We start from the raw sequence: 27,049 nt of genomic DNA on the forward strand, positions 1-27,049 counted from the left end.
AATTACACACACACACAGACATAGGGGTTTAGACACAGACACAAACACAGAAACAACTCTTAAATTTCAGATTTCAAATTTACCAAAATGAGATTTTTGGACACTCTGGACGTCATCAAAATCTCAAAATATAGAAACATTTTCCCACCTCTCTAGTGCAGTGGAGAGATGTGAAAACATCCAACTAATGTTTAAATACACACACACACACACACACACACACACACACACATATTTATATAAGTTTTTTGAATGTGCCAATTAAGATCAGTCAAAAAATAATTTTTACAATCAATCAGAATTTCTTATATATTCATTAAGATTTTGAAATAGCCAATCAACAGTTAAAATTCAAGTTGCTTTATAAAGTTCAAATCCAGTTGTTCTATTATAGAGATATTAGTTATTATCACAGGCTTAATAAAAGATGAAATCTGAATTTCTTAGTCCCAGAAAAAGTTATCCCTCCCCCCTTTTTTTTAACTAATTGACCTTGAGGCTTCACAATCAATCTGCCCATTTCCCCTCCCCCTCCCCTAGGTTAGGATTTTTTTCAGCCCAGCTAATGCCTTTAGGGAATAGGAAACAGGCGGAGTCTAAGGAAAATGTGGTTGTTCCCCCAGCCCCCTCCTCCCCAAACCAATAAGAAGACAAGGGGGTCCCCTATTTTAAACAATGGGGCTAAAACAAATTTTGGGGAAATCTTACCCTTCCTGCAGTGAAGCATACATTCCATCTGAGACATAGGTTTGAGTTTCTAGTTCTAAAAAGGAACATTTTCCCTTCTCCCTCCTCACTCCCCCTGTAGAGAGAATGATGGAGAACATTTCAAAGAGAAAGAGAGTTCCACCCAAAAATAATTTCCAGGAGCTCAGGTGTTTTGCCTTCCAAGGAGATAGCACACAACTGAGGGGAGGTAGAAGTCTTTGGTACCAAGTTTTTCCCATGTTTTAATTCTTCTGAACTTCTAGATAGGCAAACATGTCAATTGGACCTAAGCCAAACATCCTTCCTTAAGAACCCACCACTCCACAGTGGGGGTCCAAACACTACACAGGGCTGGCCTACATAAGGGTGGCCAGCACCACCAAATGAGATAGCACCTGGGTCATGTCTGAGCCAGCCTTCTGCTAATCTCTACATCAACCTGCTATCCTTTTTTGGGGGGGGGGGGCAGGGAACCACACAGGAGGGAGGACTAGAAGTCCAATAATTTTCCTACTTTTCTAGACATCTTGGATCTAAAAAGGGGTGTGCTTTTCACCTATGGAGCCCAATCCAGTTTCCCAGTTCTGGCCAAAATGTTGCTGCTAGATTTGAGTTCCATTCTGCCTCTGAAGAACCATGAGAATGCAAGTGTGGAAAGGAAAAAATAACGATTTATTAAAAGAAGTTACATACAACACATAAGAAAGTGATAAGGAGAGACAGAGATAAAAGGACAGTCGAGCAGAGTTGACTGGCCCGGCAAGCAGAGATTCAACTCTGATTTTTATGGTCTTACTCTTATCCAAAGGGCAAAAAAAGATGAATTCCCTTCCACCTTACTGAACCTGGAATTAGGTAAAGGGTTGAAGCCTGAGGAAATCAGCATACAAATTTTACATTAAACAATGAAACAGTGGTAGTCGATTTACATCTCAAAAGGGGAGTCCTCCACCCAATTTAACAAGATTTAACAGTCTTTAAGATTATAAATTTTGGGGGTAGCTAGGTGGCCTAGTGGATAAAGCACCAGCCCTGGAGTCAGGAGTACCTGACACTTAATAATTACCAAGCTGTGTGGCCTTGGGCAAGCCACTTAACTCCATTTGCCTTGCAAAAACTTAAAAAAAAAAAAGATTATAAATTTTGTTTCTGCTACATCCATAATTCTCTCCATCTTTTCCCTGCATCAGTAGGACTTAGCAGGCAATAGCTAATGTGAGATAAGAGGAAGATTCAAAACTGACCAGAGGCTTATGCTTTGGTGACCAAGAGCCCTCTCCTACCCACAGAAGTAGGAGAATATGATGGAAGGGAAAATTTTGGTGGGAAGTCAGTAAGTCTATTTTTGGACATGTTGAGTTTGAAGTGCCAGCAGGCCAGAACAGATGGAGATAATTGACCAAAAGTTGTATAAATGGGATCAAAGGTCCAAGAAAGGTTGGGATTAAAGGTAAAGATATGAGAGTTTTTTGTATAGAGGATATAATTAAAACAAAAAACAAGAGAATATAGGAAGAGTCAAGACAGAAACATGGAAGTACTTCTCTCTAAGTTGTGGGATGGGGATGCAGATCCAGGAAAAGACAGAGAACTCCCCCGAGTTATCTGGGATATGATCTGCCATGGAGCAGAATCTCTTAGCTAGGAATATTGTCCTGTACTTTCCCAGATGAAAAAAATATCAAAAGTGAGGTGTGATGTTGGAGTAACACTAGGTACCCAAGGGGAAATGTAATCTTGGATACTCCGGGCCAACCTTGGCAGCCCAGAAACTCCTTTTGGGCTCTCCAAGAGATGAAGTTTTCTCTTTCCCATTCATCATCCTCATCATTGTTCTGGTGATCTTCCTAACTAGAAGATAACCTCCTCTTCCCTCAAAAACCTTCAGTGGCTTCCCATTGCTTTCCAAATAAAGCATATCACTTCCCTGACATTCAAAGCCCCAGAGGTGTGCCTACAACAACGGCTCCCCTTCACACAATCTGTCATTAAGACAGAGTGGATTATTTACTTTTTGTACTCTCCCATCCTTTGAATGAATCAGAATATATTAAATAGGTACAGTGAGCCAGGTATAATGCTGTATCTCCTCTGTACCAGTACTCACACTGCTATTCAGCCTTGCCCCCATACCTTGAAAGTCTTTCCTCTTATCTATACAGGGACCAGTTTGGATGTCCCCTGCTCCATAAAAACATCTCTGAAATCTAGTCCACCCCCAACTGAGCAGGCTGTTTGGGAGTTATCCCTAGTTATCCATTCTTCCTTGTGTCAAAGCACCCGTTTACCTGTTATACCTTCCCTCAACTTGTGAGGTCCTTAAGGGGACTCTATATGTCCCTTTTTATCTTTGTACCCATAGGCTACTGCACAATGTGACTGTTTAATAAATGTCTTTTAAATTTAATTGACTTGAATAGCCACCCCAAACTATTTAAAATAATTGAAAGCTAAGAGCAATAAAAAGGGAGGAACCCAGATGCCCAGGATATACCAGCATTGCTGGCTTTCTTGATTATTATCTGTGTGACCTGGGGCAAATCACTTACCTTCTTCGGACCTTATCTGTAAAAAAGAGGATCCTAGACTGCATGACTGCAATCCTTCCCAGATCCATATCCTATGCCCACATTAATTCTCAGTTCTTCTGCCTTTGAAGTTTGCAAACTTTTTTTCAATACAATTGTTGCCTTACCTCTGATTACAAGGTGAGCCCCTCTCACAGAACCCTGTGCCACTCTTACTGTCTCCAGAGTTTTGAATGCCCCCAATGACTTTGACATTTTTTCTAGAGAGACCAGCCTTGGTCCCCAGGGCCTAACTTAGTCACTTCTTTGAGAGAGAGAGAGAGAGAGAGAGAGAGAGAGAGAGAGAGAGAGAGAGAGAGAGATCTGTAGGTCATAAGCAACTCTACCCTTGCTTCCTCTGGGTGATGTGAGTCTGACCTTTATCACTTCAGCCTGGTGGAACTAACTGAAGAGATTCTAAAGCTCTTGATGGAACTAGTGTTTCGCTTGGTGTGCAGTGGAGAGCTGAGCCTTGCCCGAGTTCTCCGGAAGAATATCTTGGACAAAGTGAACCAGAAGAAGATGCTAAAGTGTGCCAATTCTGACCAGCCCCTGGCTGCTCGAGGAGTGGCTGCCAGGTGAGGAGAGCAGCCTCCCCAACCTGTTCCTACAGTTTATGCTTGCTGAATCTTCCAATTCACCAGTGCACTAGTAGGAATCAGGAGACCCAAGTTCAGATCCTGGCACAGTCACTTCCCACCTGGGTGTCCTTGTCCTAGTCCCTTAGCTTCACTGAGCTTCTCTCTCCTCACTTATTATAAAACAAGAGTTGAACTTGATGGCCTCTGAGATCCCTTCCAACTCTAAAACTATGACCCATACATCATTACTTTTCCTACCCACATTTCATCCACCCATCAGCCCTGACCTACCCCAGGTCCTGCATTCTGAATCTTGAGTGCTTTAGAGAGCCTGCAACAAACATATCTCTGCTTCCCTAGAGACCAGGCCCTTGTCAGTGGGTCTTCTAGGACCATGGGTCCCAGAACATACTGTAACTTTGGAGGTTGTGTCATGTAATTACTGAGAGAAGAATTAAGCCTATTACTCAGGGTCACACAGCTATTCTATGTGAGAGATAACACTTCAATCCAGATCTTTCCAACTGATTCCCTTCAAAACTTGACCTCTATCCACTATAGGTATCATGTTGCCTTACAGTATAGTAATGACCAAATTACTGTATCAGCACTCTACATTGAGTTCTCTTTTTTTAATTATAAAGATTTTATTTATTTTGAGTTTTACAATTTTCCCCCTAATCTTATTTCCCTCCCCCCACTCCCCCACAGAAGACAATTTGCCAGTCTTTACATTATTTCCATGTTGTACATTGATCCAAATTGAATATGATGAGAGAGAAATCATATCCTTAGGGAAGAAACATAAAGTATAAGAGATAGCAAAGTCGAGCAATAAGATATCAGGTTTTTTCCTAAATTAAAGGTAATAGTTCTTGGTCTTAGTTCAAGCTCCACAGTTCTTTCTCTGGATAGATGGTATTTTCCATTGTAGACAGCCCCAAATTGTCCCTGATTGTTGCACTGATGGAATGAGCAAGTCTATCAAGATTGATCATCGCCCCATGTTGCCGTTAGGGTGTACAATGTTTTTTCTGGTTCTGCTCATCTCACTCAGCATCAATTTATGCAAATCCCTCCAGGCTTCCTCTGAATTCCCATCCCTCCTGGTTTCTAATAGAACAATAGTGTTCTATGACATACATATACCATAGTTTGCTAAACTATTCCCCAATTGAAGGATATTTACTTGATTTCTAATTCTTTGCCACCATAAACAGGGCTGCTATGAATATTTTTGTACAAAAGATTTTTGTTTTGTTTTAGTTTTTTAGGGTTTTTTTTTTGCAAGGCAAATGGGGTTAAGTGGCTTGCCCAAGGCCACACAGCTAGGTAATTATTAAGTGTCTGAGACCGGATTTGAACCCAGGTACTCCTGACTCCAAAGCCGGTACTTTATCCACTACGCCACCTAGCCGCCCCAACAAGAGATATTTTTACTCTTTTTCATAATCTCTTCAGGGTATAGACCCAGTAGTGGTATTGCTGGATCAAAGGGTATGCACATTTTTGTTGCTCTTTGGGTATAGTTCCAAATTGCTCTCCATTGAGTTCTCTTTTAAAGGAAATCTGGGAAGCTAGGTAGTACAGTGGATAGACCACCAGCCCTGAAGTGAGGAGGACTCAGTTCAAATCGTGCCTCAAACACTTACTAGCTTTGTGACCTTGGGCAAATCATTTAACTCCTGATTGCTTTACATCCAGGGCCATCTCCAGTCATCCTGAACCATATCTGACCACTGGACCCAGATGGCTCTGGAGAGAAAGTGAGGCTGGTAACTTAACACAGCCCCCCTCTCACTTAAATCCAATTCACTTGCTTGTCATGGCATTACTTCCCTGATATCATGATCATCTTTAAGAATGAAGGACAGGGGCAGCTAGGTGGCGTAGTGGATAAAGCACCGGCCTTGGAGTCAGGAGTACCTGGGTTCAAATCCGGTCTCAGACACTTAATTACCTAGCTGTGTGGCCTTGGACAAGCCACTTAACCCCATTTGCCTTGCAAAATCCTTAAAAAAAAAAAAAGGACAGACATCGTCATCAAAGGAAATCTATATAGCATGTCACAAAAAAAACAATACTGTTTTAAGTGCTAATAATACTGCACTCATGATTTTGCAATACCATGTATGTGCATGTTTATGTATATACTGAAAAGTAATTAAATAAATTTACTGTAAAAATATATTTATGAGAGGCAGCTAGGTGGCACAGTGGATAGAGCGCTGACCCTGGAGTCAGGAGGACCTGAGTTCAAATGTGGCCTTAGACACTTCCTCATTGCTTAGCTGTTTGACCTTGGACAAGTCATTTACCCAATGCCTTGCAAAAATGAAATATTCATATCTATATGTAGATACACACACACACGCTGAATTTGTAGAAAGACTTTATCTGGAAGCTCCTTATGCCACTGAAATCACAGATCCAGCTCCAGTTGCTGTATCCCCATCCGATCCTCTTGTTATCAACCCCTTCCCATTTTAACCTTCTGCAGCTCCGGGTCTGCTCATCCTGACTCCTTGCCCTTCCTCTTCTCTTTCAGGCCTGGGACTCTGCATGACTTCCACAGTCATGAGATTGCTGAGCAGCTGACTTTGTTAGATGCTGAGCTCTTCTATAAGATAGAGGTACATACCCAGGGGCCATCCCCAAAGAGAGGAGACAAGGTGGGGAGGGCCCAGAGGAAGATTGAAGCCAAACCCAGGGCTGCTCCCCCCACACACACTTTGGAAGCAGGTTGTGAGCTGTCAGGGAAGGGTTGGGTGGGCAAGGCTTAGAGGCTAAGGGAAAAACCATGGGGTTCCAACTGTCGGAATGATTTCATACTTTTTTTTTCCTTTTTAGATCCCAGAAGTTTTGCTTTGGGCAAAAGAACAGAATGAAGAGAAGAGCCCTAACTTAACACAGTTTACTGAGCACTTTAATAACATGTCCTATTGGTAAGGAAGGCACAGGGGCTCCAGCAGCTGTTAGCACTTCACCTTCATTTCTCTATCTGCTTTTCATAGGCTCCTTCCCCTGAGCCTCCACTGCCAAGCATGGGTGCACATATCCACCTGGAAATATTCTGAGAGAATTTTGAAGTGACAGCATTCATCACTTTGAAATTTTTTCTAATTCCCTGAATGAAACTACCTTATTGACATGTAATTCTGAGTAGCAAGAAAATCAAAACCAACCTAACCAGACTAGCTATACCTTAAACAGAATTGGCTTCCATCTCTCTCTCTGTCTCTTTCAACAAGGGAAGAATACTTAGCCATTCCATGGATTGTAATTCTATTTAAGCTTCCATTTAAGAATTTCCTTTAGGGTACTTGGCACTTGGAAGTATATTTACATTTCAAAACTAGAAACTCAAAGTTTAACTTTGAACTTAGGAGCCTCAAAGGACTTCCCTTCCACTCAATGAAGGGTTGGTCCTAGCTTAGAACTAGGAAGTCAGACATCTAGAGATCAACCACCTTCCATTGCTAAGCCAATTCATCATCTTCATTAATTTATTCATTTGAAGAATGGAACTTTTCTGAGTGAAGATAACCAGTCCCTTTTATCAGAAAAAGATTTTGATCCTAAAGAATGCTCCTAGGTGCTATATCTTAACCTAGAGTCCATAGATAATATGTTTCTCTGATTGTTCTTTTAATACATCATCTCCCTTACTGGTTTGTAGATTTCTCCAGAATAGGGTTGAAATCTTACCCTTTTTTTGTTCCTTTAAATCACCTTTATGGAGTTTAATGTGGTGTTCTTTGCCAGGAAAGTTTTCAGTCAGTATCAAGTGAGTAAATGGATGAATGAAAGAAAGGAAAAACAAATGGATGAAAGATGGATGGATGAATGGATGGATGAGTGATTTTGTAGGAAAAAGACCAGCCAGTCACAGTTCTGCTGATTGGTTGCCCAGAATCAAAATCAAGTTAGGAATGACTCAGGCTCCTTTTTACTCCAATGTCACAGGGTTCGTTCAATAATCATGCTGCAAGAAAAAGCCCAGGACAGGGAACGGCTGCTTCTGAAATTTATCAAGATCATGAAGGTAATGTAGGCTTAGCCGTAGCCCACATTGCTTATTCTTTTCATTTCTAGATAGATCCCTAATAACAAAGGCTTCTTTCCTCTTGTAGCACTTGAGGAAACTAAATAACTTCAACTCATATCTGGCCATCCTTTCAGCACTGGACTCAGCACCCATCCGAAGGCTAGAGTGGCAGAAACAGACCTCAGAGGTGAGCTAAAACAAGGACTTCTGCACCTGCAGGTTTAATAGTTGTCCAGTAAGAAAGAAGCCAGTCATTCATCCATGGACTTACTATACATGCTCAAAGCATTCACATGTAAGCCATGAACCTGGCCCTCTAGGGCCTAAACTGTGAGCCTTCCCCAGTGCCCAGCATGGTCCCTGCACACAGTCGGATCTTAATAAGTGGTGGGAGAGTTTGAAGGACAAGGTAGAGAATTTCTGATCATTTTCTTCTTCAGCAATGAATTTTATTTAGTTGAGTCAGCAACATTTATTAGTTAAGTACCTGCAGGGCCTCAGGGAGGCAGAGACAAGCATTTATAAGACATTGATTTAATACCTGTGACCAGGTCTCTACCTTCCTGAGCCTCAGTTTGTCATCTGTAAAATGAGGGATTTGAACTAAGTAGTCTGAAGTCCTTCCAGCTCTAAACCTCCAATCCTATCATAAAGAGCTTAGAAGATAACATGTAATTTTCAGAATCTTTCTTTACACAGTGAATCCATTAAGGAATAAGCATTTATTAGATGCTTCCTGTATACTAGGTACTTTTATAGAAAGAACAAAGACAAAACAATGACACAAGCCCTGCTTCTGAGGAATTTTTTTTGGGGGGCAGTACGTATAAATAAATGAAAAAGTTGGAAGGAGAGGAAGGAGAAAGAAGAATTGGGTGTGGCCTCCTGTAGGAGGTGGTTTTGTACTGAACTTCAAGGGAAACTAGAGCTTCTAGGAGATGAAGGAGAGGAAAGACAGCAGTGAACCCCAGCCTTTAATAAATGCCAGTGGAGCAGGGCTGCTTCTTTCATCCTGAGGCATACTGCCCACCTGACCATTCTTGTGAATCATTCCACCTTCCATGAGGTCAGATAAAGAAGAGATCACTCCTATCCAAGGGAATCATTAGGATGGTAGAATTTGGAGCTCGAAGGCATTAGAATCATCTCTAGAAAATCCTAGATTTTAGAGCTAGAATGATGCTTGGGACCCTCTAGTCCAACTCCATTACAAATGAGAAAACTTCACATCAGAGAGGTGAAGGGACACAGCTGATGCCCCTGTGGTAGCTTCTCAGGGACATGAACCTAGGGCCCCTCAGTCCCCACAGTATGTTGGACCCCTATGTGCCCACCCCATAGTAGCAAGAAGACAGACCCTTCCCTTCAGAGTGGTACATTCTATTGGGAGTAATACAAAAAAAATACAAAATCAATCAGCCACTCAATCAATAAACAATAACTTATTAAGCTGCTACTATGGGCCAGTCACTGTGCTAAATACTGAGAATGCAAGAAGACAGTCCCTGCCCTCAAGGAATATGTAATCTAATGGGGGGGGGCAACAAGTAAATAATTTCAAACAAGTTCATGCAGGAAATAATTAAAAGAAGGAAGATACTAAAATTGAAAAGGGTTGGAAAAGGCTTTCTATAGAAGACAAATTTTTGGTTGGGACTTGAAGGAACCCAGGAGGCCAAGATAAGAAGAGAGCATCCCAGGCATAGTGAAAGCCAGAGAATATGGCAGGAACTGAGAGATGGAAGGTTTTGTTCATGGAACAATCAGGAAGTCAGTGTCACTGGGCCAAATAGCAAGTTGGAAGGGTAGTAAGGTATAAGAAGATTGGAAAGGTGCAGTGGAGTTGATAGAGATCATTGAAAGCCAGAGGGTTTTATATTTTAGCCTATGGGTGATAAGGGAGATTCTTTTTTTTAATATGTATTCTCATTTTGTACAAATAATGTTTTTTATACATTAATAAAATATTCTTGTTTAAGAGTAAATGAGGGGCAGCTAGGTGGCATAGTGTATAACGCACCTGCCCTGGAGTCAGGAGTACCTGGGTTCAAATCATGTCTCAGACACTTAATAATTACCTAGCTGTGTGGCCTTGGGCAAGCCACTTAACCCCGTTTGCCTTGCGAAAACCTAAAAAAAAAAAAAAAAGTAAATGAAATACCCCCTCCCCCCCATAAATATAGACTCGCTTGAGCGATAAAGGGGAGAGAAAAAATTAAAATTAAAAAAATAATAATAGTAATAATTGTAGGTATGGCCAGGTGGCTCAATGGACGGAGCACCAGCCCTGGAGCCATGAGCACCTGAGCCCACATCCAGCCCCATACACCCAACGATCACCCAGCTGTGTTGACATGCAAGCCACCCAAACCCCACTACCCTGCAAAAAAACAAAAAAAAAAAGAAAAAAAAGACCCAAAATAAAATAGTAATAATAGTAGGGGTGGCTGGGTGGTGGACAGAGCATTGGCCCTTGAGTCAGGAGCATCTGGGTCCAAATCCGGCCTCAGACACCCAACAATCACCCTGCTATGCAGCCCCAGGCAGGCCACCCAGCCCCATTTGCCCTGCACCCCCCCCCCAAATAATAATAATAAAAAGTGTGCTTGAGTCTTTGTTCCAACGCCAACAACTCTGTCATGGGTGGATCACATTCTTTATGGTAAGTCCATCACAAAAGTTACTTCCATATTTTTCCACCATTGCCATTGCTGATCACAACTCCCTCCTTTCTTATTTTTCCACTACCATGTACTATATTTTCTCTCTCCTTTCACTCTGACTCTGCTGTAGGATAGCTGAGTGACGCAGCAAACAAATCCCTGGCTCTGGGGCCAAGAGGCCCTGAGCCCCCATACCACCTCTTAGGGCCAGCATCCACCTGGCCCTATGGTCTCAGACAGGCCTTCCAATCCCAGCCCCTTGCAAGAAGTAAAAAAGAAAATGTGTTATATCTGACCACTCTCCCACCATAGTCCATCTTCTCCTCCATCACTAACATCCCCACCCCTTCTTCCTGTCCCCCGCTTCTCACTCCAGATGCCTATACCCCATTGAGTATATATGCTGTTTCCTCTCCTATCCACCTCTGATGAGAGTGAAGATTCCCTCATTCCCCCTTGCCTTCCCCCCTTCCATATCATTGTAATAGCTCATTGTAATAAAGAAAAATCTTATATGAAATATCTTGGCCTATTCCCCCTCTCCTTTTTCTTTCTCCCATTACATTTCCCTTTTTTCTATTGACTCCATTTTTACACCATATTTTATCTTCAAATTCAGCTTTCTCCTGTGCTGCAACTATAAAAGCTCCTTCTACCTGCTCTATTAACTGAGAAGGTTCATATGAGTATTATCAATGTCATTTTTCTATGCAGGAATATATGCAGTTTATCATCATCAAATCCCTCATATTTTCCCCTTCTCCTCCAATCTCTATGCTTCACCTGAGTCCTGTATCTGAAGATCAAACCTTCTGTTCAGCTCTGGCCATTCCAACAGGAACATTTGAAATTCCCCTGGTTTTGGGGCGGCTAGGTGGCACAGTGGATAAAGCACCAGCCCTGGAGTCAGGAGTACCTGGGTTCAAATCCGATCTCAGACACTTAATATTGACCTAGCTGTGTGGCCTTGGGCAAGCCACTTAACCCCATTTGCCTTGGAAAAAAACCTAAAAAAAATATGAAGTTGAAATTCCCCTGGTTCATTGAAAGTTCATCTTTTTTTCCCCTGGAAGAGGACATTCATTTTTGCTGGGTAGTTGATTCTTGGCTGCATTCAAAGCTCTTTTGCCTTCTGGTATATTATATTCTGGTATATTATATTCCAAGCCCTATGAGCTTCCAATGTAGTTGCTGCTAAGTGCTGTGACTGCAGCTCCATGATATCTGAACTGTGTCCTTCTGGCTGCTTGTAATATTTTCTCTTTGACTTTGGAGTTCTGGAATTTGGCTATAATATTCCTAGGGGTTGGCTTTTTGGGATCTCCTTCTGGGGGGGGGGGGTTGGTGGATTCTCTCCATTTCTATTTTGCCCTCTGCTTCTAGAATATCAGGGCAGTTTTCCTGTAGTAATTCGTTGAAAGTGATGTCAAGGCTTTTTTCCTGATCATGACTTTCAGGTATTCCAATAATTTTTAATTTATCTTTCCTAAATCTGTTTTCCATATCAATTGGGTTTTTTTTTTTTTAGGTTTTTGCAAGGCAAATGGGGTTAAGTGGCTTGCCCAAGGCCACACAGCTAGGTAATTATTAAGTGTCTGAGATCGGATTTGAACCCAGGTACTCCTGACTTCAGGGATGGTGCTTTATCCACCACACCACCTAGCTGCCCCTCAGTTGTTTTTTTCAATGAGATGTTTCACATTTTCTTCTAATTTTTCATTTTTTTTGGTTTTGAAGTATTGAGTCCTGGTTCCTCGTAAATTCATCAATCTCCCTGAGTTCTATTCTTTGTCTGAAGGATTTGTTTTCCTCAGTTTTCTTTTCTTTTTTTTCCATCTGGCCAATTCTGCTTTTTAAAGTATTCTTCTCCTCATTAACTTTTTGAATTGTTTTATCCATTTGACCCAAGGTAGTTTTTACCATGCTATTTTCTTCAGCATTTTTTTGGATTTCCTTGACTAGGCTGCTGACTTCATTTTCATGTTTTTCCTGCATCTCTCTGCTTTCTTTTCACGGTTTTTCTTCTAACTCCCTCATTTGATTTTTCAAAGTCTTTTTGAGCTCTGTCATAGCCTGAGCCCAATTTCTGTTTTTCTTGGAGTCTTTAGATGCAGGAGCTTGTGCTTCCTCATCTTCAGACTGAGTATTTTGATCCTTCTTGGGCTCATATGCAAAATATTTCTCAATGGTGTTCCTCTTGTTTCTCTGCTTTACAACATCTAATAACAGTTCCCTGACACATTAAAGAAATGAATGAATGAATACTTTGACTGTTGTAAAAAAGATGATCCTACCAACCCATCAGTGAAATAGAATTCTAGAATTCTAGATGGACTTTTATTAATCCAGCTGTATTGTGATTTTAAATGAGGTTCGGATTTGTTCCTGCAAATGACACTCTCGCTGACACTCATGAGAATGAAAGTATTTTAATTACATAACACAAGGAATAGATTGATTGCAATAACATCCAATACAGCAACTAATACATTAATGACAATGGGTTAGTAATACTATAATCAAAGTAGAAGAAAAAAGATAAAGATAACATCACTAATTTTGGGGAGCACCAACTCTGAACAGTCTGTGGCTGGGGGAATCCCGTGTTCTTTTCAGTCTTTTTTTGTTGAGTCCCGATTTGGGAAAGAGAGAGAGAGAGAGAGAGAGAGAGAGAGAGAGAGAGAGAGAGAGAGAGATGGAGAAAGAAAGAAAAGGAAGGAAGGAAGGAGGAGGAAGGAAGGAAGGAAGGAGAGGAAGGAAGGAAGGAAGGAGAGGAAGGAAGGAAGGAGAGGAAGGAAGGAAGGAAGAAAGAAAGAAAGAAAGAAAGAAAGAAAGAAAGAAAGAAAGCCCCAGGCAGAATCAATTCTCCATGGGTGAGATTCCCGCCAATGCTTGGAGCCTGAGAGTATTTATCAGTGGAGAACAAAGAAGGCTAGATGCTAATTTAGTTAGGAGGGATTCCTGAGTTCTTTTCACAGAAATATGGGAAAAGCCTACAAGTCTACCAGTTATCAGTGGAGAACAAAGAAGGGTGGTTGCTAATCTTGCTAATCTAGTTGGGAGGGATTCCCTTAGTTCCTTTAACAGAACTATGGGAAAAGTCTACAAGTCTACCAGTTTGAAGACTTCAAGGAAATGCCATAGGGAGCCAGAAGATTTTACTTTGAATAAGGTCAATACTGTGAGAATAGCCAGTTCTCCCCAGTACTACCTGTGTATTCCAAGGAGTGGCTGGCTCCTGGAATCTTTGGAATGTGGCCAAATCACCTATGGAGTGTCTGGGGGTGGGGGAGGTAAATTCGTGAGGAAGGCACATCCTCATACAGGCTCAAGAGAATTTACTTACAAGAAAACTTCATTTTCTTATTCACCAGCCTCATTCTCTGTCCCAGTGCTTCCAATACCTTACCAGTGGCAAAGCAGTGGCTATGAGGATGCCAGAGGGAGTGGAGTGCTACTTATATCTGTGGATCAGAGCTGGATAGCTGGCCCATGCAACCACTAGCACCACAATACTATGAACATCAAGCTCTAATTGACCATTCTTTGCTATTTGATAACAGAAAACTGGACTCAGTTACATAGAGGATTTTGACCTGGGAAGATGCTGAATCTTAGTCAGGTGGTTCCTCTTCTTGTGGCATGACAGAACTGGAAGGTATCTTAGAATGAAAACATAGGTTGTAAAAACCAGGGAGCCTTGACCAGCTGTCATACTAATAAGAACACTGAGATCATTTATCTTGCCCAAGATTATCAGAACTACAAGGTCATTGTTGCAGTGTGGTGCTCCAACCACTACAACATCCTGCTTTTAATATTTGTGTTTGTCCTATGTCTTTCTCTAGGGTCTGGCCGAGTACTGCACTTTGATTGACAGTTCTTCCTCCTTCCGGGCTTATCGGGCAGCTCTTTCTGATGTGGATCCTCCCTGTATACCATACCTGTGAGTAGCATCTTCCTTGGGCTCAGAACTTTATTTTTTTCTCCTCCTTTGAATAGGAGAATTAACCTCCATCCTTTCCTGTATAAAAACTCTGAACAAATACCCAAGAATTTTGAACCTTTAAATAAGAATGTTTTCCAATGGAAAGGGCCCTGCACGCCAACTTTAGTAACACTAAGTCCCTTCATGAATATCTCTAGATTGCTCCTTAGAGTTAAAAATGGCGATACAGAGAGAGTTGCTTTCCTGCATGGTCCTCAAGCCAGGTGACTCTCACAGAGCAAGCTGTCCCTTTGCCCCTCGAGTAACCCAATATCCAGACCCTGAGTGAGGGAGAGGACAGTTGTGTGCCCAGGCCTGGTTCTCCCGTGTGAGGCATCTAATCCAAGCACCCTCCGCCTGCAAAAGTTTTTTTTATTGGTAACTTGTTTCAACACATCCACATAAACATCTACATAACTCCCTTTGTATCTTCTAAAACAAGTAGATAAAAGTGATTGCAGTACTTTCCCATCCCTTCAAAGACTGGGTGTATTTGGAAATGGAAGTCCAGGGTGTAAGTAAGATAATCCAATGTTTTTTTCCAGAATTTGTTGCCCTTTAAAGTTGTCTCCATTTACATGGAGTAGAAAGGAATCATTTATGTATTATACTAAACACTTTTTGACTCTGCCTTATTCACTCTGGATCACTTCATATTAATTTGAATACTCCCTTCTATCCCATTCCTTTTGACACAGTAATTACATTTATTCAGCTATCATAACTTATCCAGTCTTTTCAGTCATTGAACTTTTTTTTGTTTCTAGTTTTTTGCATTTGTCAATAACTCTGCTTAGAATCTTTTTAAACTGAGAAGTCTTTTCTTGTGAGTAATCTACTTGGGATATGAACTCATTAAGGAGAGTACTGGACCAGAGAAGATGACCTTTTTTGTCATCTTACTTACATAATTCTAAATCATTTCAAAAATCATTGGGTTCATTTGCAGGTCTACTAGCAGTGGAGCTCATCCCTGCCAATACAGAATTTTTTCATTTTATGTTGTCTTTGCCTCACTTGTGAGTATGAGATAATAGATTTGTTCCCATTTTCTTTTTTTATGATTATTAACAATTTTGAATACTTTCTCAATGATTGTTAATATTTTAGGTTTCTTCTTTTGAGAATTTTTTGTATGCCATTTTCATTTATTGTAAACCCTTCTCTTCCATCTTATTTTAAAACCTGATTTTACCAGTTAAATGAGAAAATCAGTCTATTTAATTATTCCCATATTTGAGGCAATCACAGATAGCCCATAAAGTGGTTACCACTACAAGGAAGGATATAATTACTTCCCTGTAGTTGAACCTGTGTGAGCTTGATAAGTACAACTGAGTTACAAATAGCAACTAAGCTTTCATTTACCTCCCAAGGCCATTCATGAGGCTTAAGAGAAACTTCATAACTTCATGGGAACTTCATACTTTAGAGAGTATCTGATCCAATTTCTCATCTTACATTGAGGAAATTGAAGCCTGAAGAGGTGAAGTGGACTTCTTGCTGTCAACCAGATGGTTGATAGCAGAGACAGAATTCAAACTCCAAAGGGTTGGGGATAGTGGAGGCTGCTGCTATACAAGGTGATTAAGATTCAGGGAAACCATGTGAAGAAAACAAAACTCCAAATTTGATGGACAAAGAATACATACTAGGGGTAGATATATAAGCAAGTTCATTTAACCAGAATGTAAGTTGAAAGAAAGGTGCTAATCTATGTTGGTAGAGGGAATTTGCTATACCAATGAAATCATAGGTCCAATCCCCAACTCCATGCTAAATCTAACACAGTAGTAACAAAACTGCCATGCTTGTCTATCTCCTTCTATTAATATTTTGTTACCATTCCTTTTTTAAAAATGTCTTTTGTGCAGCACAACCCCCTAATGAATTTCTCCACCACCCCAGCCTGTCCCCAGCCCTCTCTTATAATAAGTATAATCAAGCAAAAAAATGGCAACCAGCTTGCACAGATAATCTACCACGTGTGCTTAAGGTGTCCAGAACTACTTGTAAATCTAGTTTTCCCCTTACACCACTGAAATGCCTCATTTATCCTTCTAGGGGCCTGATTCTGCAGGACCTCACCTTTGTTCACCTTGGAAACCCAGACTACATTGATGGGAAAGTGAATTTTTCCAAACGTTGGCAGCAGTTCAACATCCTGGATAGTATGAGATGTTTCCAGCAGGTGTAAGTTCTGATTGCAATCCCCTACTCATCATCACTCCCTAGTGCTTCCTAGATGTCCTTGGGGAACTGCTCCTTCCATCACCAAGGCAAGGTCCAATCCCTCTACACTTTCTCTGGGGAATATTATTTCATGAGTGTCTGAAGCGAAAAGAATCATCACCAAATGGTCAACCTCAAGGGAAAAGCCTTTTTGGTCTTAGCAACATTTTTCCTCAGTGGTGGTCTGTGGGGGCCTGACCCTGGAAGCTTTCCTATTTTGATAGTCATAGAGAACCATGTGGTTTATGAAGCATTTTTCAGATATGCTATTTCACTTGGTCCTTGTAACTCAGTTTAGGTAGGTCATTTGAATAGGTGTTGTTTGGAAAGGACCATATAATATAATGGTAAACCAGTAAAACTTGGAGTCAGGAGCCTTGAGGTTTAAGGGGGAATCACAGAAGTGGAAGGAACCTCAGAACCCAACCCCCACCCTAGCAAGAATTCCTTTATAGTACATTAAACAAATGGTAAACCAGGTATTACTTGAAGATTTCCCTTGGGGGTGGGGGGGGACCGCACCACCACTACCATGACCTCTCAAAGCAGCCCATTCTACTTTGGAGCAGCTAACTGATAATGTACATTTCTACAATATCCATCTATTCTTCCTAGTTCTTTCCTCTGGATTCAAGTACAAGTTCAATATAATAGTTTTTGAAGTATTTGCAGACAGCCATCATCTCTGCCTCTCTTCTCTTCTTCAGACTAAATATCCCCAATCTCTACAGTTAATCTGCTTAAGAGTTCAAGACCTGGGGCAGCTAGATGGTACAGTGGATAGAGCACTGACCCTGAAGTCAGGAGTACCTAAGTTCAAATCCAGCCTCAGACACTTAATAATTACCTAGGTGTGTGGCCTTGAGCAAGCCACTTAACCCCATTGCCTTGAAAAAAAAAGACCTAAAAAAAAATGTATATATAAAAAATAATTACCTAGCTATGTGACCTTGAGCAAGTCACTTAACCCTATTGCCTTGCAAAAAAAAAACTTAAAATTTTTTTAAAGAGTTCAAGACCCTGCACCATGCCACTGAGTCATTCTGGATGTTCTCCAATGTCTAGAGGCTTTCTGAAAACACGGTAGCCAAAACTGAGCCTAACACTCCAGGTATAGTCTGATTAAGGCAAAGACCTAGGGCATAATGTTCTTGTTGCTGGAGCTTCATCTTTCTCCATATAGTCAAATTGAATTCTCTTTCTTGGCTTCCAATTCATTCCTGTTGGCTTATAAAGTATACAGTTCCCCAAGACTCCCATTTCCTTTTCAGCAGAACCACTAACCAGCCATGTCTCCCCAATTTTATACTTTTTTATTCCAAGCTTAAGATTTTATATTTTATATTTGTCCCCATTAAATTTATCTCAAATACAACCCACCATTTTGTTCTAGCCTGTCACCTTTTTGGATCTTGAGTCTTTCATCCAACTTGTGACAATTGCATATTCTTTAAGCATGCCATCTCTCCTTTTATCCAAGTAACTTATTTTATATGAGGCCACCCAGAACCCTAAATGTAAGGCATTTCAGTCGAACTAATTCATGTCTGTCCACTGGACCCAGGTGACTCTGGAGAAGAAAGTGGGATTGGTGACTTAGCATAATATCCCCTCACACAAATCCATTTCATGTGCTTGTCATGGCATCACCTCCCTGATGTCATGGTCCTCTTTGGGAATGAAAGACAAACATCATCACATGTTTCTGGAATGCCTCACTGGAGATTTCCTCCCAAACCATGGAATCCATAATGAGTGCTGTTTGGGTCTAGTTCAGTAGTCAATCTGCTCCAAGTCTACCTAATTGTACCCCCATCTAGTCCACAGCTCTCCATTTTTTCTATACATAACAACCACACAAGAATAATGTGAGGTTATTCTTTAATATTTTGCTAAACCTAGGTAAATTCTAGAGACAGCACAGTCTCTAGTCAAGATTTTATTTCTTTTTTTTTTTTAGTTTTTTTTTTTTTTGCAAGGCAAATGGGGTTAAGTGGCTTGCCCAAGGCCACACAGCTAGGTAATCATTAAGTGTCTGAGACCGGATTTGAACCCAGTTACTCCTGACTCCAAGGCCGGTGCTTTATCCACTAGGCCACCTAGCCGCCCCAAGATTTTATTTCTAATCCCACTTTACTACCTTGTGTGACTTATGCAATTCACTTAATTTCTCTTGAACTCAGTTTCCTTATCTGTAAAAGTAAGGGAATTGGACTAGACAGCCTCTCAAGTCCCTTCCAGCTCTAGCTCTCTGATCCCATTATGCCATGATCTATCTGTAGCATTCCTGGGATTGAACAGTCTAATAAAACTTGGAGAAAGATAAATTTACGTGACATGACCTTGAAACCATGAGTTTTTTATTTCTGTAATTCACACTTTCATTTCTAGATGTTCCCTAACCATCCCTTTGAATATATATTCCAGAATTTTGCCAGGCATCAAAGTAAAGTTCACTGGCCTCTAGTTGGATAACTATTCTCTTTCCTTTTGAAAATTAGGGAAATATTTGTCTTCCTTCTCAGTTGATATTGGTATCCTCTCCTCCATGATGTTCAGAGATCACTGGCAAGAGCTCAGCAGTCGCATCTGCCAGATCTTTAAAAAAAAAAAAGAAACAGTAATCTTCATTGATATATTTTGTTGTGATACCACAGTGTGACACCAGCATATCTTCACTATTCATTATTCAGCAGCAAACTATCCTATACAGCAAAGAAAAATAGTGGAGCAAAACCAATAAGCTCAGAAACCACTGGTAGTCCCCCACTTCTTTACTGAAAAAAAAGCTCTGTTTTATCAACTTGTACAGTAGGAAGATTTTTTTTCTTTTTTATTCAGTAGTAAGATTGATAATTAGAGTTCGACAGAATTTGGAACCCTTTCTTTTGCTACCACAAAAAGTGTTGCTATGAGTTCATAGGAGCCTTTTTTTCCTGTCTTTGATCTCCTTGGGACCTATACCTTATAGTGTAATCACATCTGCCAGTTTCTTGTGTGCCCAAGGGAAACGTTCATAAGAGCCAAGTGACTTGAATTCATAAAAGGCATTATGTGCTTCTTACTCATCTTGGGTTTCAATTCACTATTGGCCATCTTAGTTTTGCCCTTTTCAGTCCAAAGACCATTTTCCCTAGCAAAGAAACCAGAAACAGAATGAAGTTAGCCAGTTCTACCTCTCCCTCCCACCGGACATCCATCATCCCATCCATCCCAAGCAGTGCAGTGATTCTACCACCTGTGTTCTTTTCTTTAATGTAGCTTAGAAAAGTAAAAGCCTGCCTGCTCACCATAGCTGTCTTCCCTGGCCTCAGCTCATACCATCGTTAGCTCTCTTTTCAAGGTCATTGTAACATGTTTTGTATTCACCCTCCATCCGCTGTCCTTGCTTCCATTTTCGGTCCACATCATTACAGGTCTAGCTTGGGTGGGGTGTACCCACAATAGTATCTTTAGACAACTCCTTGCTTTCCCACTCACTGAAATCATTTTTCATATAGTAGCTTCAGAATTTCCTTCTTCAGCTTCCCATCTGCTGCTGGACTGACTCCTCTGATGGATTCTAGTTTATCAGCTCTTAGCTCTCTGTTCTCTGAACCCTTTGGAATCTGTCCAGAGGATGTGGATGGTTCCTTTATTTCTATCCTTTCTCACCAATCCTAAGGGAAAATCACAACTTCCTCTCAAGGTCCCCATTGTTTTCACTTTACTTACCAATCCCTCCTTATGAGTGCAGATCCAGAAGACAACTTGCTCTGCCTTTGGAGAGATTAAATAACTAAGTCACAAACTCTTTTGAACCATAGCTTCCTTACAAAAATAGGTACTTCTTCCTCTTCTTTTTCACAGGGTTGTATTGAGAAAAAGCACTTTTTAAATCGTTACACATCCTTATAAATGTGAGTCATTGTCATCATTGTAGTTGGTATTTCCCCATTTTACAGACTGAGTAAATAGGACCTCTGGAAATTATGTGTTTTTACCAAATGTTGCACAGGGGTAGAATAAAAAAAAGTAATCTGAGGTATTCTTGTCCCCTAGTGCCATACTCCTCTCACTCCTTGGAAACAGGTAGACTGTGAAGCAAAGTTTCCAGAAAGGAAGATGAAAGTATTTCTGAGGGTTTCCTAAGCCTTTTAGAAGCTGGAGTGAGATCAGAGAATCTTAGCAAAAAGCCCTTAGAAGTCATCTGGTCTAGCCTCCCACTTAGGACCAGACTCCCTTTTATAGTTTCCCTGTCATGGGTTTGGAGATACAGTCTTCCAGGTTACTTGACTTACCAGATTTCTGCCTTTTTTGTGTCTGGTTTTGCAGACATTACGAAATCCGCAGGAACGAGGACATAGTGAACTTCTTCAATGATTTCAGTGACCACCTGGCTGAGGAGGCCCTATGGGAACTCTCTCTCAAAATCAAACCCCGTAACATAACACGGCGAAAAACAGACCGAGAAGAGAAGACCTAGGAAGGGGAGCAGGGAGCGAGGATGTCGCTCAAGAGACACTCAGAAGGCAGCTATGAGACTGGAATAGACACTTGGGCCTGTTACTGGACAACGCCCCCACCCCGCTCCCCCCCACTCAGCATGGGCCTCCTGCCCAGAGGGACAGTGGCTCCTGAGCTCTGAGGCCAGCCCGTCCAGCCAGCGCAGGGAACCCTAATCCATGTCCACGTCCTCGTTTCCTGGGTGCAGCCAAGATTTCACTCCACCCTTGGAGACAGGGACCCAGAAGAGCTCAGTGATCCCGGCAGATCCTTTCGGATTCTATGACTGATTTGTGACCTGATGTTTTCCTCTTTGGATGGTTGATTGCTTGTCTTCGAGCCCTGTGAAGATGTAGCAGAATGAGGGAGGAACCCCTCCCCAAGCCCTCCCCCGGTCTTATATATTTTTGACTTTCCTGAAGGGACAAAGGAAGGCTAAAGAAGCCTTAACACCCTTGGCAAGGAATGCCCCCCCCCCCCCAATATAAAAATAGTTGTGTAGGTTAGGGAGGATCTGGTCTCTTTGTGGAGGCTCTTTGGGACATGAGCTCTTTCCCAAATAGCCTGGGGTCAGATTCAGGGGAAGCAGCCCAACACATATCCCTAAATACTTTTATCATCTTCCCAAACTTAAAAGGCGCCTCTTCAGTTATTCCTATGAAGCTTCTTTTAGGAGCCATGCACAGTCAGGGAGAGGGGCTTGGAATAAAGCAGGGCTTTACCCTTAGAGAAATGTTGGATTCACTTCAGTTCCTGGAGGCTCATTTTCTGGAATGAGGGAGGATTGTCTTGGCTTGCAGAGTTGGATCAGAGAAGGGGAGATAGATAGAAAGGGTATTTCTCATACCTTACTCTCTCCTCACCAGTCTGCTGCCAGCCAGCAGCACCGGGAGCCTTCCGATCCCAAGGTTTGTTCCAGTCTGCTTAGTGCGTGCCTTAAACTTCACCTCCCATCCTCTCTCCACCTCTTTTCATGCCATCTCCTTCTAGAATACTTCCTTCTAGAATACATCTTAGGATGACTCCACCTCCTTGGACCCAACAGAGCCCTTTCTCCCAGGTTTATGTTGCACATTGTATCAACTTTTGTCTTTTTATTTTAAGAATTCTGTTTCTCAATAAGACTCATTTTAGGTGACCCCTTTCTCCTATTTAAGTCATATAACAGAGAGGAAGAGGGCATAGCTATTGAAAATAGACATGGCAGAACCACTTAGGTTTCTAAACTAATCATTTAATACATTTGGGTTCTCAGTACTTCTTCTGTGATGCTTATGGAGAACACAATTTGCCATGTAGATTGACAATCCAGCAAAGACCTTGCAGGAAGGAGAGATGCAAACTTTTTTGTGTAGAATGTTAGTCTTTGTATTTGGGGGAGGGGAGCAGTAGCAGTGGAGAGGATGGAAACAGGAAACCCTCTTTGTCAGGCAGAACCAAGTGAAGGAGAGAATCTTTCAGCAATGGATTCCTGACTCCTGCTGTTGCATCTCACTAGCAGACCTGCCAGGCCAGGGCTTTGGGATGGATGAAACCACAGCCTGGGTGGGGGGAGAGTTGGGAGTATAGCCTGCTCCCCCTCCCCAGTGGGACTGAGTCAGGCAGCCCCTGGGGCTTTCGCTACTTACAGACCCAGTTTTTACCATTATTGGAACAACAAAAAAAAAAGTAACATCTTTTGATTATTTAAACAGATGTAAGAGTTTTGGTTTTTTACCGGCAACCAGGGCACTTCATTTTGCCATCCATCATGGGCCTTTTGGAATCTTTTATCAAGAAGTCATATTTTTTTCTGTAAATAGGAGAGAAAAAAGGAATCTGTGAAATGTTGGGCAGACCTAGAGCCACGGTTCTGAAAGAGTCACTTTATTATTTAAAGCGTGTGTTGTAGTCTAGATGGCTCATTAACAGTATTGTTTGTGTGAGTTGTTTTCCTTTTGTTCTGTTTTCTTTCTCTTTTTCTAAGTTGTCCTTTCATTTCAAACTTTTTCCAGCTTCATTCCCACATCTGCCTCTAGAACCTTGGGTTTAGGGGAAGGGGTTGTCCATTGATTGTTGGGGAGAGAGAGAGAGAGAGAGAGAGAGAGAGAGAGAGAGAGAGAGAGTGTTTGTGTGTGTGTGTGTGTGTGTGTGTATACCCCCTTCCCCAGTGAAACAAATAAGTGCTGGGGGGGCAGGAAGGTCCTGCCTTTGGGTCCTGGGAATGTAAGATGACCCCTTGAGTTCAGGACAGGCCAGAGGAGTCAGTCTTTTGACTACTGGCCCTTAACTTTCTTCCTCAAAAATAAACCCCCAAATACTATCCTTACCCCACCACAGTCAATTCCAGCTACAGAGTCATTCTTGTTGCTGGCCTTAATTCCTCAGCAATGAGTTAGGGATCCCCATCTCCACTTTCTCAATTTGAATACTTACATGTGAGGGAAGATGCAGAGATGGCAAGAAAAGTGGATGTACATCTTCCCTATTGTAGGCAAAGGTTGCATCCAAGATGTGGTTACAGGGTGACTATTCCCCAACCTGCACAGCAGGTACCTCCCCACCTGTCCTCCCACCACCTCCCTTGGCCAGTTGGGGTCTGAGCTGAGTGCCTTGGTGAGCCTGGATGGTTCTGCTGAGCTGTCAGAGGTAGAAGAGGATCCACCCTAGGCGTTCCTCATGTGTGGCCCATTGCATGAGTTCATAGAGTGAGGTGCAGTATTTTTTAAGTGACTGGTGAAGATTTGGCCTTTCCTTATACCCCACCCTCAGAGTTTCCTGTCCAGCCTCTGCCGTTCGCCTCAGGCCTGGCACTGCCATATATACTTCATTTCTTACAGGGAAAGGTGAGGGTTCAGTGGGAGGAGAGAAGTATTGCCTAAAAGGACAGAGGGGATCAGGGGTCTTGGCCTTTTCAACAGAAAGGTGGTTCTCATGTATACCTGGCAGGGGTAGCCCAGAGGCTGTCCTCTACTGGTCTCCTCCTGCCTTTTCCTTTCTAGAGCCTCCCCTCCTCAAAGCCCCTTCCCCATGTTACATTGTATTATATATTCCCTACTAACCCATCCCAATGGTGACATCTCCCTGCAGACATTTCAAATGTGTAACTTTTATGTAAAGAAAAATAAATATGATGAAAGCCCCTGGCCTAATGATCATGTTTACAATGCATGCAGCGAGTGTGCCAGATTAAAGTGACAATCAAACATGCCTCTTGGGCTAGGCTTGCCTCCTGTGTTCTGTGGCTCTCCTCTATCTTGGCTTCAGATAGTGATGGAAGTGTTGAGGGGGAAGAACCTCTGGGTCTGAGGTCAGGGGAGTCTTACCTGACAGGCAGGTGAGAACAGTACAGGAAAAGGAGAAAAGAGAAGGGGGAAATGTTGCACTGATCTTTGACCCCTCAGAAGTCAGAACTGGGAACCATGAGCAGAAGTCACACGGAGAGACTACTAAGTCTTTCCTACTAATTCATTTTTGGAACAGGCTGCCTTTAGGAAATGAGGAATTCCTTATTAGTGAAGTGGATGAACATGTGTCAGTGACAGTGTAGGAGAGGTTTTGAGCCTGAGAATTCTGTGTAAGAACCAAAGAGAAGTCATAAAATGTGTTTTCCTCTCTCCAAGAGTAAAACATAACACTATTCAAGTCTCTACTCCTCATTTCTCCTTCTGAATAGGAAGCCCTTTAATAGTCATGGGACAAAGGAAGACCTAAGGTAGATAATAATTGGCTAAATACATCAGTGGGGGCAGCAAGGTAACTCAGTAGACAGAGCACTGGGTCTAGATATGAGAGATGGTGGGTACTTAGCCAGGAAATTTGAATTCAAATTTGACCCCAGCTGAACACTAACTGTGTGACCCTAGTCAAGTCATTTAACCTCCATTTGCCTTTTATTCACTAGTGAAGGAAATGACAAACCACTCCAGTATCTACTGGGTCATGAAGAGTTGGACAGAGATGAATGATTGAACAACATCAAAAATACATGGGTTCCATTCAGGAACTTAAGATCAGCACATTCATAGAGCACCTGTTGTATGTCATGTGTGGTGAGAGACAGTCTGAGGCATTAGAAGACACAGAACCCTCCTATGCACCATCAGGTTTCAGTTTTCTAGTAGGGGAAGGTAATGCACCAAAGGAGTGAGATAAATGATCAAGATAGATGAGACTAATTTGATAAGGGCCTATTCTAATGAGTAACCTTCAAGAGCCAGAGATTGCCAAGATGATTTGGCCTAGCTGCAGAGATGTCTTCTGTGCATTTGTCATCATTTTTCCTGTTGTCATATGATCCTGCACGTCTATTTTAGATGGTCCTTATATAGGTTAGAAACTGAATATGCTTCAGCCCTTTTTAAAGAAAAAGAGAAATAATGTGAATGCTACTAGCTATCTTGGAATATCTTTGAGATTTGCTTTTTGATGTAGCCCCTGATATATTGGATAGAGTAAGTAGGACCTGGATTCAAAACTGGAAACTCCTCAATATTCTTTGCAGAGAAGGAGCTGACTTGCATTACTAAGGAGTTTCCTCATCCCCTGTTTTGCAGATGGGAAAATAAACATGGAGGGTATAATTGACTCAAGGCTCCCCAGTCAACAGGCAACCGTCACAGATTTGAATTCAGGATCCCAAATCCAGATAGCTACACATTCTGCCATGCTGCTTCACCTCCAGAGTTCAGAAAGTGGGGGGGGGCCTCACTTTGGGCTAGAATGGTTCTAGTCCTCCTTGGAGACGGGGATGGAATAAAGATGTGCATGGCCCCATTGAGAGCAGTAAGTAAAACTGCTTGAAGCTCCCCCCGCCCCAGGTGGGGGTAGCTTTCCTAGAACAGCAAGCCAGAATTTTGAGTTTGATCCTGAAGGCCTGTGGTCACCCAAGGGATATGTAATTAGAGGATGGAAAGAAAGGTTTGTTTCCCAAACTATCATACCTCCACCCATTACTGACCTAACTCATCTGTTTCATTACCTTCTAATGCCTCAGGGCATCTAACCTAGACTTAGGCACCCACTGACACCTTTGAGAAATACATCACCACCCACATACTCACCTGGAGGAAGAAGGGGAATTATTTGATTAGTGTGAGTCACCAAAAAAAAGTTTGGGGATTGTTAATCAAATTTCCTGTCTAACCACCCATCGGCTCATATCTGCATAGCAAATATAAATAAAGGTGAGGATAACACAGGGGTGAGCAGGCAAGGTCATGTAGACCCCTTCCCTCCTTGAGCAAAGACACTGGAGAGGAATGAGTAGAGAACTGAGCTTGGAGGCAGTCAAAAATGGATTTAAAGCCTACCTCAAGCCGAGGGTCAGAAGGTAGGAACATTTGGGAGAGCGGGTGTGATTAATGGCACCAAGATAAACATGAAACTTCAGCTTAAGTCTTCTCCCATTGTTTCCACGAGTTTCCCACTAAGAGAATGATCCCTGTTAAGAGGAATGAGGAGTGCCTACACCCTATGTGATGTGGCTAGATTATTTCAGGTCTGGAGATATTTAAAATTTCCTCTGGAAATAATCATAATTGTCAAATTTGTCCTTATTCCAGGATATTGAGGAGATGGAGACAGATAGATATAGATATGGATATAGATATAGATAGATAGATATAGACATACATATGGATAAAAGGAATGGGGATTTTAACCTGGAGACAGTAGACAGATTCTACTTAGCCCCAGAAGGCAAAACAAAGGCCTGTGGTAATCATGTTCAAAAAATCCTTCGAAGCCCTAACAGCCTTGGAAGATGTAGACCATCCTCAAAGATTATTTTATAGATG

The 27,049-nt window shown here is 41.8% G+C and overlaps 1 protein-coding gene across 13 annotated transcripts in view; it reads left to right on the forward strand.

The window, feature by feature from the left end:
* Window positions 1–25,458, forward strand: part of RAPGEF1 (Rap guanine nucleotide exchange factor 1) — a 195,932-nt gene extending 170,474 nt beyond the window's left edge. For 6 of the 13 annotated variants that reach the window (XM_074210858.1, XM_074210862.1, XM_074210864.1 and 3 more), the window contains 8 exons: window positions 3,668–3,853; window positions 6,405–6,489; window positions 6,707–6,801; window positions 7,823–7,901; window positions 7,990–8,091; window positions 14,416–14,513; window positions 16,620–16,748; window positions 21,102–25,457. In XM_074210858.1, the coding sequence (XP_074066959.1) occupies window positions 3,668–3,853; window positions 6,405–6,489; window positions 6,707–6,801; window positions 7,823–7,901; window positions 7,990–8,091; window positions 14,416–14,513; window positions 16,620–16,748; window positions 21,102–21,252 (925 nt within the window). In that variant the 3' untranslated portion in view covers window positions 21,253–25,457. Of the gene's footprint in view, window positions 1–3,667; window positions 3,854–6,404; window positions 6,490–6,706; window positions 6,802–7,822; window positions 7,902–7,989; window positions 8,092–14,415; window positions 14,514–16,619; window positions 16,749–21,101 lie in introns of all 13 variants that reach the window. The other 7 variants (XM_074210861.1, XM_074210871.1, XM_074210866.1 and 4 more) reach the window with 5 other exon arrangements.
* Window positions 25,459–27,049: the final 1,591 nt, after the last annotated feature.

This window comes from Macrotis lagotis, chromosome 1, assembly GCF_037893015.1.
Source record: "Macrotis lagotis isolate mMagLag1 chromosome 1, bilby.v1.9.chrom.fasta, whole genome shotgun sequence".
In the NCBI taxonomy this organism is placed as follows: domain Eukaryota; kingdom Metazoa; phylum Chordata; class Mammalia; order Peramelemorphia; family Peramelidae; genus Macrotis; species Macrotis lagotis.